Source organism: Myotis yumanensis, unplaced genomic scaffold, assembly GCF_028538775.1.
Source record: "Myotis yumanensis isolate MYYU_CA2020_CCGP unplaced genomic scaffold, mMyoYum1.0.hap1 SCAF_1, whole genome shotgun sequence".
Lineage (NCBI taxonomy): Eukaryota > Metazoa > Chordata > Mammalia > Chiroptera > Vespertilionidae > Myotis > Myotis yumanensis.
In genome coordinates, this window is record NW_027223752.1 from 195919379 (window position 1) to 195935431 (window position 16053).

Here is a 16053-nt window from a genome sequence, read left to right on the forward strand (position 1 = left end):
CTATATCTTTGTAGTAAGTTTTCAAATCAGGAAATGTGAGACTTCCAACTTTGTTCTTTTTCAAGATCATTTTGGCTATTTGGGTACCCCTTAAGATTCTGAATTTTAGCATGGATGCTTCTATTTCTACCATCGCTGCTATATTGGGATTTTTGGTAGAGATTACATTACAGCCTCTATATGGCTTTGGGTAGTATTGTTATCTTAAAGGATATTAAGTCTTCCGATTCATGAACATGGGTGGGGGGGTGTCTTTCCATTTATTGGTATCATTAATTTCTTTTGGCAATGTTTTATAGTTTTCAGTGTAAAAGTTGTTTGCCTCTTTGGTTAATTCTTGTTGATGCTGTTGGAAATGGTGGAAAGCAAATTTTAAGGACAATAGGCTTAACATTAAGTCAAGGTTTTCATGACTTGGTCTCCTTGCTCTTGTGGGCTGCTGCACTAATAGATCTTTGGAGCTTCCAAAAAAAAAATCTCATGTCTAATTACTTATTACATCTTACAGTCTATGTACAGAGCTGCCTGTTTCCAATTTAATTGAAACTAATGATAAAATAACTTGCTAATATAGGATAATTCTCTAAATTATCCGTGGCACCTAGAACAATGCTGGCATATGTAGATAGCCAAAAATAAGGAGAATGAAGAATCACAAAAAACAAATATTATTTAAAGGGGAAAAAAGACAACAAGCTAGGCTAGATTTATTAGATTTTATTTTTCCTTAGTACTCTTAAAATTCAGCTTCAAATAACACACCAGTCTTCTGAAATAACAACTCTTTCCTAAGCTGTAACCCTTTTTAGGAGACAGAATTTATCAAATACAACGGTTCCAGGATGTTTCCACTGAGAATTCTAACCCAGTTACAATCTAGGCACATGTAACATAATGAATATAGCATATACCATTTCTTTCCTTCCCTTGCTAAACGCACTCCCCTCCCCCCTCAAAGCTTGTTACTGAAAGATGTTTGAGTATCATACTTTCCAAGAAACCTGTCTACCAGTTCTCATTCTTGGCTCAGAATAAAGGATCCCTTAGTCAAGAAAGAATATTCTGAGCTCATTATTCTCTGCCATGGATGTAATTGTTTTACTTAACACCTGACTTAATTTTGCTTTCAATATTTCCTATTTGCAAAAGTTAAACCCCATCTTAAAAACTAACAATTTCCTTTATGACTTGGAGAGGGGAGACTGGGGAAGGCAGCTGGCTTGTTTGTAGTTGGAGACTGAACAGGGCAGGAATTTACTTCTGAAGTCATTACGTGGAAAAACCGCAACTGTTCCTCCACCTTGTTCTGATAATGAACATACCTACAGGCCAGGACCAGAAAATTCTGGTCCTGAAACTATAATATAATATTGCTTTAAGTACATTCAGAATTTATATTACTCTTTAATTTCTTTTCCCTGAGCTTGTGTTCACAGTTTGACAGAGATACTTTAAAGAGGTAGGTAGTGGGGTTGAAGAGGAAATAATGTTCATGTTTAGCAGCACCTGGGAAAATATGTAACATCTGTCATTTTGATCCTACATAACATTTACCTTTCCTCCTCAAACCTGCAAATGTAATAGAGGAAGATGATCATTTTTCTTTATATTCTTATCCACTAAGGACCCTCTCCTACTATATCTACCAGTGTTATCACTATTTACTAAAATGAATAGCTCTTTCAAAGACATGCCGTAAAATAAACCCTTCAAAGTGGGGTTGTTTAGAAGAGAGGTTCAACTGAGTAACTTTTATTTATACAGTCATTAGGGAAAACGAGCAAAAGTTCCAGCGCCCCAACCACTGTCTTTTCTTCCTGGATCTGGTTTATTTAAACCATTGCTATCAACTCAAGATGATTCTCAGGCCTGGCCTCTAGGGAATCCTGATGTCTAACACAAGTAGAGGCATGTGGGTCCAGGTCTTGGCCTCCAGCCTTATGCTGGGCTGGTGGAGTACTGTTTCATCAGCTGCTCGTGACAGGGATTGCACACTCGCTCAGGCTTAATACTTGAAGGAAGAGGCAGTTCATTTGTTGAACAGGCATCACAGAAGGTTCCTCTGCAGTTCTCACATACATTCTATAAGGAGAAGAGCAGGTTAGGTGGGGAAGAGAAGGGACAAGGATGCATGGGATATAAAAGGCCAAATACCATCAACACTAGCATCTAATCAAGCGTTGCCTGAATGTTTGCTATGCACGATCTCTGCCCACAGAGAAGCTTACAGTCTAGTTTAGTGATGGCGAACCTTTTGAGCTCGGCGTGTCAGCATTTTGAAAAACCCTAACTTAACTCTGGTGCCGTGTCACATATAGAAATTTTTTGATATTTGCAACCATAGTAAAACAAAGATTTATATTTTTGATATTTATTTTATATATTTAAACTAGAGGCCCGGTGCACAAAAATTTGTGCACTGGGGGGGGGGGGGCGGAGGGGGGAAGGGGGGTCCCCGAGCCAGGCCTGTGCCCTCTCGCAGTCTGGGATCCCTCAGGAGATAACGACCTGCTGGCTTAGGCCTGTTCCCGGGTGGCAGAGGGCATGCCCAATCCTTAGGTGCAGCCCCTGGTCAGGCTCAGAGCAGGGCCGATTGGGGAGTTGGGGCGCCGCCCTCTGTCATGCACAGAGCAGGGCGGATTGGGAGGTTGCGATGCCACCCTCAGTCATGCTCAGGGTAGGGCCGATTGGGGGGTTGGGGCACCGCCCCGTCACACTCAAGGCAGGGTCGATGGGGAGGTTGCGGCACCACCCCGACATGCAGAGCAGGGCCGATCAGGGGGTTGGGGCGCTGCCCCCTGTCACTCACAGAGTAGGGCCAATCAGGGGGTTGGGGCGCTGCCCCCTGTCACTCACAGAGCAGGGCCGATCAGGGGGTTGAGGAGCTCCCCCCTGTCACTCACAGAGTAGGGCCAATAGGGGAGTTGGGGCACCACCCCGTCACACACAGAGCAGGGAGGATCAGGGGGTTGGGGCGCTGCACCCTGTCACACTCAGGGCAAGGCCAATGGGGAGGTTATGGATCTACCCTGTCACACACAGAGCAAGGCCCATGGAGGGGGGTTGGGGCGCCGCACCCTGTCGCACACAGAGCAGGGCCGATCAGGTGGTTGGGGCGCCGCCGCTGTCACACTCAGGGCAGGACCGATGGGGAGGTGATGGCTCTACCCTATCACACACAGAGCAGGGCCCATGGGGGGCGGGGGGTTGGGGCATTGCCCTCTATCACCCACAGAGCAGGGCCTATCAGGGGGTTGGGGCACTGCACCCTGTCACACACAGAGCCGCAGGGCGATCAGGGGGTTGCGAAGCTCCCCCCTATCAGGCACAGAGCAGGGCTGATCAGGGGGTTGGGGCGCTGCCCCCTGTCACACTGATCCTGGTGCCGGGAGGCCTCGCGGCTCTGCTGATCCCGGTGCCAGGAGGCATATTACCCTTTTACTATATAGGATAGAGGCCTGGTGCACGGGTGGGGGCTGGCTGGTTTGCCCTGAAGGGTGTCCTGGATCAGGGTGGGGGTCCCCACTGGGGTGCCTGGCCAGCCTGGCTGAGGGCCGTTTTCCGGCTGGCGGGTGACTGAAGCTCTCAACAGCTCCTTTTTTTCTATTCTGGGCCAGCTTTAGCTCTGAGGCCTCGCTGCTGAAAACATTGATACAATTTTGCGGTCCAGCTGGCTGAAGCCCGGCTGACTGAAAGCTGGTTTCAGGGGTTTTGTTTAGCTTCTATATTTGCAACATAGTTGCTTAGAGTTGCAGCTGAGAGGCCGGCAACTCAGGCGGGGAACGTTGGAGTCCGCAGTCACTGGAGCAAGCAAGCCTCCCTGTTCACTTCAGTGAATGGCTGCCAGCTGCCATCTTGGCTGACAGTTAATTTGCATAAGGATATGCTGATTAGCCAATGGGAAGGGTAGCGGAGTGACACAATTTGCATGTTTCTCTTTTATTAGTGTAGATGCCATTTAACAAAGTAAAATCAACCAAAAAATGAGTTCGCGTGTCACCTCTGACACGCGTGTCATAGGTTTGCCATCACTGGTCTAGTTCTTAGATTTTAAATGAAGAGAATTAAAAAGGACAGAATACACACATTCTTTATCTTTAGGATACATACTTTCATTAGCTATAGTCACTGTTAGGTAGGCTAATTCTAAAATTAGTTTGCAAATACCTATGCATTCTCCAAGTAAGGCCATCTTTGCTATGGATTGGGTAGCAGCCTAAGATTAAAGCATGTGCTGGGCATGAACTGAAAGTATAATTCCTAATACACAGATGTGCTCAATGCTTTCCTGTGATGCTCTACAAGCAAATCCTTTGGGATATCAGTACAACTTCCTCATCCTGTTTATAGGGACATTAGTCTCTTTATTAAGCATTTTGCATCTTCAGAGGCCAAGCGGCAGAGCAGCAGGTGGGTCACCACGGCAGTGCCACTGGTCAGGCTGTGGTAAGGGGGTGCACACAGCTCCAAGAGTTCCCATACAGAGGCTATGATGAATAATTTCCCCTACAAATAATGCTACTTTCTCTCTAACAACTCATCTCTCAGAGGGTGCAGTGGAGGTAGGGGGTCACTTCTATTTGAAAGCCTGGGAGGAATTTTCCTGACACACGGAGTTATTTTTGCATAGCTTAGAAGAGAGAAGCCAGAATTAGAAGAGCAGTTTCTTCTATATTTCTGTAATTTGTTAAAATTCAGCATAATCACAAATGGTGGCAGGCAGGTTGTACTCCAGAAGTTGGGCATGTTTTCTTATCTCTTCCAAGCACTTGTTTCTCACACTCCTTGTTCATGACATTTCTTGAGACTCTACTATGAACAGGGCATGGTATTAGATGCTGAGGGTCCTACTGTGAGCAAGGCACAGCTATGGCAGTCAAACACTCTTTTCTGAATTTCTCTCCCTCTGCCTACTCTAGTAGCATAACAAACGCGAAGGTGCTCAGGTAGAGACCCTTGAAGATCTCAGGGGAAAGCAAGTGGTATTGGAGAGAGCTCGTTTCCCTCTCAGAGGCTATTTCCCCAAATAATTCAAAGAACCCCCCTACCCAAAACCTTTCTTATCTGTTCTAAGCAGGATGGACTACTGGGAGGAATGCAGACTTTGGAATCAAAGTCACGTTGCCTCTGGGCTCTGCACTTATGAGCTGAGTAACTTTGGGAAATGTATTTATCATCTCTGAGCCTGAGGTTCTTCATTTATTAAAATGATGGCATAAAGGACATTAACTTCACAAGAACAGGGACTTGGTCTACCCTTTGCTCATCGTTTTCTCCAGCACATGGAACATCATATTCCACACAGCAGGCACTCAAGGAATATTTATAAGTTTATGTTTATTTGTGTTAAATTATTTTAGTTGCTTATATTTGTTTTAATGGGGATTTACCAACATGACTGAAAAAAAAAAAGGGTACACAATAGATGCATGTTCCGCCCTAGCTGGTTTTGCTCAATGGATAGAGCATCGGCCTGTGGACTGAAGGGTCCTAGGTTCGATTCCGGCTAAGGGCACATGCCTGGGCTCTGGGCTCGATCCCCATTAGGGGGCATGCAGGAGGCAGCCAATCAATGATTCTTTCTCATTACTGATGTTTCTCTCTCTCTCTTTCTCTCCTTCTCCCTTCCTCTCTAAAATCAATTAAATATATTTAAAAAATAAATAAATGCATGATTCTTTTGCTTTCCTCCCACTCTGCACTCTCCACAGCAAAGGCCCTGCTATTGGGAGGGGCTAGTAATGTAAGGACATCCCTGTGAGAACCTGCTCATTTCTCACCACTGTTACCTTTGTTAGGCTGCCTCCTTCCTGGCATAGCTGACACACCTGTGGCTCTTCAGAGAGCAGCGGCTGATCCTAAACCACACAGTAAGCCAGTTAGTTTCCCTTAACCCTAGAAATAGTAACACTTTCAGAATATGCATTGTTAGTTACAAAATTAATATAAGCACAGTACAGACTATCTGGAAACTAGAAAATTACATAAAGTCCCACCACCTTAACACAACTCTGATACTACTATCTTTAGCCTTGGAGCTCCTTTAATTTTTATAATAAATTAACATGATTTTATTTATAAAAAGTATATAAGTATAATGTAAAAAGTGGGGGGGAAAAAGCCCCATCCTTCTTGAGTTACTCTATGAGAGAATGCAAAACAGTACGCTTCGCTTTATATCCTAATAAATAACAGAGTGACTTGGACACAGAAGCATTTATCATCTTTCTCTTTGGGTTGGCATATACTACTTATTTGCAAAGTATTTTACAATTACATTACTTATTTCTAAGTGATTGAGAAATATTTTTTCTCTCCATTTTATATAGGGAAATCTAAGGGAAAGGGAGGTAACTGTGAGCTCTCTTAGGACCAATTTCTTAGGTGACAGGATTTCAAACAAGTGAGGACTAGTGTTTACTTAGGAGATTGCTCAAAGCTGCGCTGCTCCCTGTAGTTTCAGGCAAATGCATGTCTGTTTGGGACACTGTTAAAAGGCGAGGACACAGAGGCCTGTACGCATTCATCTACCTCCATGCTGCTTTGTGTACAGCCCGGCATGGCACAGCCAACCACACAGTTTCTACAAGATGTTTCTCAGGACAGGAGACTCAGTTACCTGTTCATCCACTGGGGGAGATTGCAGCCTAGAATGGAAAATTAGAAACAGTAAATATAGCAACTTATTATATTTTCCCTTGTATCATTTCAAACGCACACAAAAAGCAATAACATGGTTCTTTTATGTTGTTGGAACCAATATAATCACTAATCTTGACCTTCAAGGAGAAGAAATTTTGGTTGTTACATTTATTACTAGAATCTGATCCTTGGTCTACATTGTGGTTCCTGTTTAAAAATAGATTTGGAGTTATAGTTTATGTTTCCTTTTTACTACCCAGTAAACGTTTATTTTTCCAAATATGTAAAACTCCAAATGGCCAACACCATGTTTTAATAGCTTTTTTCTATCTAATATTACAGAAATCTATTCACTATGTTATATATTAGTCCCCTCTCCCTAATAATGTTAACATGTGAACTTTACTAATCAGGGACAGGGCTATGAAGGAGATTGTCACATGAGACCAAGCTGAGCTAATGCTGATTTTCCCAACTTCAAATAGAACTTAAAAGGAAAGCCAGGTCCACTTTGGCTCTAGAGAAAACGTCCCAAGATCCACAGTGGTTCCACTTCCATTCGGCTGAGTGGCAGTGTGAGCCCCAGTGTGACCCGGTTTTCAGCTGTTCCTTGGACCACAACCCTAGGAAGCCTGGGTATGTTTTAGGACAGCCCTGGAAGCAGCTATTATGTAGTGCAGAGACAAGGTACTTAAAAAGAGAAGACAAGGCAAATAGAGGCAACTTGGGTGTGCCACCCAGCCTGTTTGTACTCCTTAAACTTTCTCATCTGTAAGGTAGGAATAGATTAAACTTTTGCAACGAGAATTACATTTGTAAGGAGATAGTGAGTGTGAAATACATTACGGATATAAGGGAGTATTGTCTTACATTCCCAGGGCCTAAATCAGAACCTGGTGTGTAAGACACTCCTGACTGTAACAAACTGACTTTAGTCTGGAAGGAGCTGACCATGAAAGGAATTTTTTAGTCCTGGTTAAGTTCATGGCCTATTCCCTTCCATGGCTCAGGGCGAGCTGATGTGTTGTTATCGGGCTGCTGTCGAAGGTAGGTCCTGGTCAGACCAGGGTCTTTGGGATTAAAGTTAAAGGCTTTGGAATCACTCTGGCCTTGGTAGTGAGGAAGGGCTACTTAGGCTGAGTACCTGCATAATCAGCCTGCTGTTGCACTGGGCGATTTATCGTCTCCAGCAGCTGCTTTTGCTCCTGATGACACACAACCTCATTCTTAAGGCATCAAAGCCTGGACGGGCAGATACCAAAAATACACACTGTATAGTTCTCTCAGAACCCTTCTCAGGTATATTTCCTTGTTACTAACCTCTTGTTGTTGTTACAACAGACCTTAACTTTTAGAGCAGCTTTAGGTTCAATGCAGAACTAACTGAGCAGCAAGTCCAGAGATTTCTCATATATTCCACCCATTCTCCCCAATATCAACACACTGTACCAGAGTAGTACATGGTGTTATAATCAATTAACCTACACTGACACATCATAATTACTCAAAGTCCTTAGTTGACCTTTGGCTTCACTCTTAGTTTTCTACATTCTATGGATCTGGACAAATGTATAATGACAGGTATAATCACCATAGTATCATACTGAGTATTTTCAGTCCTAAAAAGTCCTCTGTGCTCCGCCTATTCATCCATCCATCTACACCCCCTAGACCAGGGGTGGGCAAACTTTTTGACTCAAGGGCCACAATGGGTTCTTAAACTGGACCGGAGGGCCGGAACAAAAGCATGGATGGAGTGTTTGTGTGAACTAATATAAATTCAAAGTAAACATCATTACATAAAAGGGTACGGTCTTTTTTTTTTTTAGTTTTATTCATTTCAAACGGGCCGGATCTGGCCCGCGGGCCGTAGTTTGCCCACGGCTGCCCTAGACCCTGGCAACTGTCTCCATGGTTTTGCCTTTCCCAGGATGTCAAATAGTTGGACCTCCTTCATTTTTTAATGCAGTGGGATTATGTAATATTTTGTTATATTTCTACCCTCTAGAATTATTGTTAAAAGTCAATTTCCTTTAAACGACATTATGCTCTTCATTGTAGTGAACAAATCAGATGAAGAATTAAGAAAAAGGAATAAAATTAAACTGTTTGAGACCCTTAAGAGAACAGAAGTAAGGGCAATTAGAGGATTTCTTTGAAACATAGCTGCCTTTCTCTTAGCACACAGGTAGAAGTGAGTCATACTCAAGTACATGTAAGAACCTAAGAAATGCTATGACATATGCTTCATTTTCTTGGGATACCAATCCAGCAGAGATTAGAGATAATCTTCTAAGTGATAATTTGAATTTGGGAATTAACTTTAGGGAAGTCAGAGGACAGCTTGATCACCCTTCTTGTTTCTGAAACGGACTAAATGGGTTTGGTTTACTGTGTTACAATACTTATTTGGTTTGTTATTTACTCACAACCCCTTCAAAATGTCTTTCTAGAATATTCATATCAGAAGTCAGTGTCCGGCCTTGTCATTGCCAATGTATACCCAAAGCTCCCTCTTTCCCACCACCCCAAAATCACTTTATATCTTAGTTAATACTTTATTAACAAACACCTGTGGCTTTCTTCCAGGGGTTGTTTTAGTTTAACATTTTCCTCTTGAATTTTGTGCTTCCCATCCTGCCAAAAGAAAACAGTCTAATTTATTAAGGATTCAGAATGCTAAACAATGATGATATTGCAATCATTTTTTCTTAGCTTGGGTATAAAGCTAAGCAGCTTTTTAAAGGGAAGGAATTAAACTTTCAAGATGTTTTTCCTCATTCTTTGCTCCAAGTAGTTTCTTAACTGATTATTCTGATAGAATTTGCAACAAATGATTTTCAGAGTCGATATTTTCTTTAATTCTTGATATTCAAATGAAAATTCTGAATGTATACTATTTACTTGCATAGTGGGCTCAAGGTATCAGCTACTAGAAGAAAAAGGAGAGAACTAGATACACACATACATATTCCCCCTGGTGGCTGAGCTCTGGAAAAATGGTCACACCATGCATGGCTGTACCCAGCAGACTGTGTGGCCCTCTGGCCCAATGCCATGATGATTTCTACAGCCTGCACAGGTCAAGGAGTTTTCTTTTTTGAAGGACCACTTACTACCTACAGTTTTAGAGACAAATTCTTCCTGTGGCACACACTCTATGCTGCCTGCCTTGAGCTGAGGTCCATCAGTCTCCAAAAGTACAATGCATGTTCTGAGACCACTCAAGTGTCAAGGAAGGGAGGCCAATGCAGTTTACCCTGTGGGACGCCCTACTGCAGGGCAATTCATGATCGAGGAACCCAAAACCAGATAAGATAGTCCAAGATTTTGGTAAATCTCTGTAAGCCCTTATAAGTATATTTGATGTTTGCTAAACTAAAATAATAAAGACAGCAGGTTACACAGTGGTACTTTGCACACTGTAAATTAGTTTTAACGAGTACTGTGTAATAAATTTCTACTTATTCTTTTCTACTCTCCAGCAAATTAGCAGCACACTCTCTAGAAATTTTAAATAAGCTTATAAATTTGTCCTGCTTTGTTATATATATATATGTACAAAGAAGGTAATTTGTTCCCTTTGTCTTTAACAGAAAAGGTTTTCATGATTTTCTAATTTTATTTTTTGAAGAGGCTGGATCTTGTTTTCCAGGTCCCAGAGACGATCTTACCCCACTGTAGCTCCCTCCCCACCACAGGAGCTGGAGGTCTCTGTCCTGAGACTGTTCTGTAGAAACTTACACTTCTGGTCTTTAAAGCACTTTACATTATTGTCCCTTCCCCAAGCCTAGTTCCACCTTTTTTAAATTTTCCCTAAAGAAGTGAGTACCTTGAGCATGCTAAAACTGAAATCCTCATGATTTTGAAAATGTCTATAGAAGCAAATCCACATTTAAGACAATTCTGTTAAAGGAGAACTCAGGGTGGGGAGGGATTACTATGCCATATTATTAAAAATACTAGAGGCCTTGTACACTCGGGGGGGTCCCTCAGCCCAACCTGTGCCCTCTCACAGTCTGGGACCCCTTGGGGGATGTCTACCTGCTGGCTTAGGCCTGCTCCCTGGGGGATCGGGCCTAATTGGCAGTCAGACATCCCTCTGGCAGCCCAAGAGCCCTCGAGGGATGTCCACTTGCCAGCGGGACCAGGCCTAAGCTGCAGTCGGACATCCTTAGCACTGCTGAGGAGGCAGGAGAGGCTCCCACCACCACCGCTGTACTGGCAGCCATCAGCCTGGCTTGTGGCTGAGCAGAGCTCCCCCTGTGGGAGTGCACTGACCACCAGGGGGCAGCTCCTGCATTGAGCATCTTCCCCCTGGTGGTCAGTGTGTGTCATAGTGACCAGTCATTCCCAGTCATTCTGCTGTTAGGGTCAATTTGCATATTACCCTTTTATTATATGCCTGGTGCATGGGTGGGGGCTGGCTGGTTTGCCCTGAAGGGTGTCCCAGATCAGGGTAGGGGTCCTGCTGGGGTGCCTGGCCAGCCTGGGTGAGTGGCTGATGGCTGTTTGCAGGCTGGCCATGGCCCTTAGCCACCCAAGCTCCCAGTGGAGGCTGGCTGGAAGCAGGTATCTGGGATTTATTTATCTTCTATAATTGAAACTTTGTTGCCTTTAGCGGAGGCCACAGCCGGGCCAGGGCAGGTGGGAAGCTTGGCTTCCTCCATTGCCAGGGCAACCAAGCCTCCTGCTTGCTCCAGCTCTGTGGCTGCCGGCCGCCTTCTTGGTTGGGTTAATTTGCATATTGTCGCTCTGACTGGCTGGTGGGCGTGGCTTGGGGGCGTAGTGAAGTTACGGTCAATTTGCATATTTCTCTTATTAGATTAGACTAGAGGCCCAGTGCACAAAATTTGTGCACAGGTAGGGTCCCTAGCTGCTACTGGCTGAGGCCTCCCTTTGCACCTGCCTTGGTCTGACGCCGCCCACTCCCCTGCTTCACCATCCTGCCACGGTCTCACTCTTGTCAGGGCCCATTGGGGCTGGTAGTGCGTCCACTGCCACCCGCTGCCAGCACTGCATTGCCAATGCCTGCCATGTTTCACACCGCCCCCTGGTGGTCAGCACATGTCTAACTCCCTGTCAGTCGAACTCCCGCTCTTGGGGACAATTTGCATATTTGCCTTTTATTATATAGGATTAGCTAGCAGAAGTCCAAGAAACACTTATTTTTGTTAAGATACCAAAATAATCTTACTTGACAGATTAAAAAGGTTGACAGGTTGACAGGGCCACAGGAAAGTATGGTTACTCATTCCCTTTACCAAATGAAATCAAGTGAGAGCACCTCATAGATAGATCCAGAATCAAGCACTCATGTGTCCACTCAGCTCTAGCCTGCTAGCTACATGCTCAAGGCCACAGCAATTAGCACGTGTTCCATGAGAGGAAACTGTCCAGCCCATCAAGGTAGTCTCTAAGTATTAAACAAACAAACAAGGGAGAAACAATTATTACCATTTTGGGTTCTGGCTTCTGGGAACTCTTTCCTGGGATGCTCCTGCTGTTCTTTAACCTTCTTTCTCTTTCCTGTTTTAGTTCTAACTCAAGCTGGTTCCTGGGATAGGTTGGAGAGGAAAAGGATGAACATTTAGAGTTCTGAAATCATTCTAAAAAGGATCCCAAACCCTTTTCTTAAAGCTTAATAATAAAATTTTAATACTTGAATAATAAAAAGTTGCCCTATATATGGAAAACTAGTTTTTAAAGTACTAAAATACAATAAAATAAAGCCAGTAACACTAAAATACATACAACATGTTTAGTCTTTCTTAGACTAAGAATCCCAAACCCTTTTCTTAAAGCTTAATAATAAATTTTAATACTTGATTAATAAAAAGTTACCCTATATATGAACAACTAGGTTTAGGATCTCCCAGTGCCTGAGGTTCACCACTCTGAATGTCAATATTTAATATGAACTCTTAATGAAGAGTTGTGGTCAACTGAATGGCAATTAGTAGGATTTACTGTAATTGAAAGACAGTATTTATAAATTTTCAGCAGATTCAGTATGAAAGCACTGACACTGAAGTCCCATTTCATATGAACGAACTGTCTCTTCCTACAGGTATAGGAGTGAATCCCAGCTATACCTTCAACCACGTGTCCTTAGCAGCTATGTGCATTTCTACCCAACACCCACGTTCTATTTGTTTGAAGTCAGTGATTTTAGCACAGAAACGAGCCTCTGAGAGATAATATGGAAAAGTGAGTTGAGGGCTTGGAGTCAGTGAGAGACAGGCTTTTTAAATTAGAATGTCGCACTTATTAGCTTAATTGTGTGAATCTGGACAAATTTAACCCCTCTAAGCTTTAATTTCATCTGAAAGTGGAGGTAATACGATCACCTATTAATAGGTTTGATGGGGAGATGTTAAGAGAGAATGCATGTGAAGTGCTCAGTGAAGTATTTGGCACACAGTGAGAATTCAAAAAATGCTATTATTAGTGTTATGTTGGCTATTAATTCTCTTACTCTTTTTTGTGTATCTTGGACCTTGGGTTGTAACTCCCTAATTCTCTGAACACAAAGGATGTCGACAAGATTTTGGGGATGCTGAGGTATGTGAAGCTTTCTGAGTTCTAATGTCAGAGAAAGGCACTGTAGAGACAGAACGGAGATAGCTGGGTCACGAGACCCGCTTCTCGCACTGTCCAGCCTTAGAATTACCACAACCACCCTGTCGATTGCAGCGCCCTCTCTTCACCGCTGCCTCGTGAGCTCCTCCACTTCCAGCTGCAGGCTGTTGATCTTGTCTCCGAAGTCCTGCTTGAAGAGCCGGTTGTCCAGTTCAGCAGACTGGCGGCCTCGCTCGGCCTGGCGCAATCTGGATGTGAGCCACATGAACTTGTGATAAAAAACAAAAGCCACGGTGGGGAGGAAGACCAAGTTCACAGCACAACATAAAACAACCCAAGGAAGAAGGCATGGAGAGACAGAGAGAAGACAAAAATTCTGCAGGACACAGGGGAAGAAAATATGGGGGAAAAAGATGGAGAAGAAACAAATTCTCAAGAAAAGCAAGATGAAGGTGAACCAGGCAGAAGAAAAGTGATTTTCCATTTTTTTTATTCTAGTACTACAGTTTACAGCCATTAGATGATGAACAACAAAACACCACTGTTTAGAAAATCCATATCCAAAGCCAACCTTAAGCACACAGTAATTAAAGTTAAATCCACTTTTTTTTTGGTTGTTTTTATTTCCTAATTGGTTTGGTACTTTATATTTATTTTATACACACAACTGGAACTTGCAAATGGGCAACTACCTTCTTATATATGGAACTGGAACATTTTCCTGGTCCTTCCCCTAACCCACAAATTGTATTAAACCATTGGACATTATATGTCAACCCTTCCCGAGACTTTGGGTTATTATATAAGGAGAAGCCTTTGTTAGAATTTGGCCATCTCTTTCCTTTTCTATTCCTGCCAAGTGGTGTATAATTGGATAAGCAATTCAGCCCTGGGCCTGCACAGAATTCCTGACCAGATTCTCTGGGAGATTCTGATGAATGTTTTCTTCCATATATTCTATAACTTTGCACCTATAAAGAAGCATGTTCTAAGAGGTGAAATATCCAGGGCCCTATAAAATAGAATTTGGAAGCATACTATGTGTAGTCTCTAAAAATGTTTTATTTTGGAGTTTGGACACTCCTGAATGCTCATAGAAAAGGCAATTTACCACAAAAGTTTGATGAAGATAAAAATAGGTGCAAAATTATAAGAAATAAAATGAGTTGAAGAGCACAGGATCTTCCATGAGGGTTGCTCCTGCGCTCTTTGATTTGACTTTGGTTCAAGTCTACAAGGACCTGTAAAAGCATAAATGAAATCTAGCTTACTCTCTTAATTCTGTTTTTTTTCCAGGAAGGTATGAATTTCAGGGCAGGAAGCAAAGGGATTATTTTTGTCCCAACCTAAGCAGCTGAAATGCTGCAATAACAGAATGAAAAAAGAGAAAAAAAACCATTTGCCATGACTTTTTGAAGGGATAAAGGCTTGTTTAGTCTGTCCCCCCAAATTCAAAAGCCATTTTTAAAAAAATTACATTATTTATTGGATTATTTACAATGTGGAATCCAGAAAGGGTTAAATCTGTGGTCACTTAGAGAAATAAGCCCTGCTTATTATTGTTTGTGGACACCTACTGGGAATCTTTATTTTTAGACTAAATAATAAAGATTGTTTTTATCATTTATCTATTTCCCACTCTGGAATGATTTCCTAATAATTAGATTGTTAGTTTCCTAGAAACTTTGGCAAATCCCCATCTAAACAAAAAATAACAGAAACTCTTAGGAAAATGTTTCTAGCATGGAATAACAGGCAGGAAACCACCACTCGTGTCAATACCTGGTTGTCTTTACTCCAAAGGGAAAAGCAGGATTTAAAATATGTGTAGTGTATTTTTTCATAGGAGGGGAGTATTTTTATTAAAATTGTTCTCTCTGAACTACCTAAAGAGGGAGTGGAATTGCAAGAAAATGGCAGAGGTAGAAGATGACAAATATTAGGAGGGTTTTTCCAAGCTTCCACATTATTATGCTATTATAAATTACCTAATCACTAATTTTATCTCTATGTACTTTATAGAAATGTAAGGATGCTGTTTTCCCCACTCCAGGAAGTCACTAAGGCAAAAAAGTTGCAAGCAATATTGGTTATAGAGAATAGAACTGCAGTAAAATACTAAGACTTATCCTGTCTTGGGGATTAAATCTACATAACAAAAGTGAAAAGGGGTCATGGCCTAAGAGACACAGAACTACTTTAGAAGAGTCCAGGCCCATAGTCACCTCTAGTTCATTACATCGCAGTGGTAGAACAGGCTTGTTGATATAGACAATGCATCTAGAATCTGATATTGTCAGGTACTGGGTTGCAAAGCATCAATAATATGTGTACAAAGCTTCAATTCCCTAGGCTTCTTTTTTAAATGGAATTTTTTATTTATTGGTCAACTCAGAAGTAATTTCTTGAAGTTTATTTGGCATTTAATTGAGAACTTACACTAAATTTTCTAACTCTGGGGAGAAAGTAAGAAGAAAAAACACAGCCTATATATCAAATTGTTGTTTTTTTTTAAAAGTCCAATAAATTCAAAGTCAATTTTTGGTGATGTTTTATATGAATCAGAGCCCAAATGTAATAGCTTTCAGATTTCTTCCTTTTACAATTCTGTTGTGACATCAGACTTGCGAGGTGACAAGCTGCAAAATGCCTAATGATGTTTGGGGATCAATTTATTTGCTGCATTATTTAAGGCCTTTGCCTGTTTCACCAAATCCTTTTCACTAAATTAAGAAAATAAAAATAAAAATGGAGTGAAAGGGGAATGAGAAAATGAATAAACAGGAAAGAGAAAAATAGCAAGATAATAAGTCAGCATATTTGAAGAGA

The 16053-nt window shown here is 42.1% G+C and overlaps 1 protein-coding gene across 11 annotated transcripts in view; it reads right to left on the reverse strand.

The window, feature by feature from the left end:
* Positions 1 to 702: 702 nt before the first annotated feature.
* RUFY3 (RUN and FYVE domain containing 3) overlaps positions 703 to 16053 on the reverse strand; it is a 77200-nt gene continuing 61849 nt past the window's right edge. For 3 of the 11 annotated variants that reach the window (XM_070395361.1, XM_070395375.1, XM_070395380.1), the window contains 6 exons: positions 13316 to 13492; positions 12100 to 12199; positions 9215 to 9279; positions 6620 to 6647; positions 5790 to 5858; positions 703 to 2082 (listed from right to left, as the gene is read on the reverse strand). In XM_070395361.1, coding sequence (XP_070251462.1) covers positions 1939 to 2082; positions 5790 to 5858; positions 6620 to 6647; positions 9215 to 9279; positions 12100 to 12199; positions 13316 to 13492 — 583 coding nt within the window. In that variant the 3' untranslated portion in view covers positions 703 to 1938. The other 8 variants (XM_070395399.1, XM_070395406.1, XM_070395413.1 and 5 more) reach the window with 5 other exon arrangements.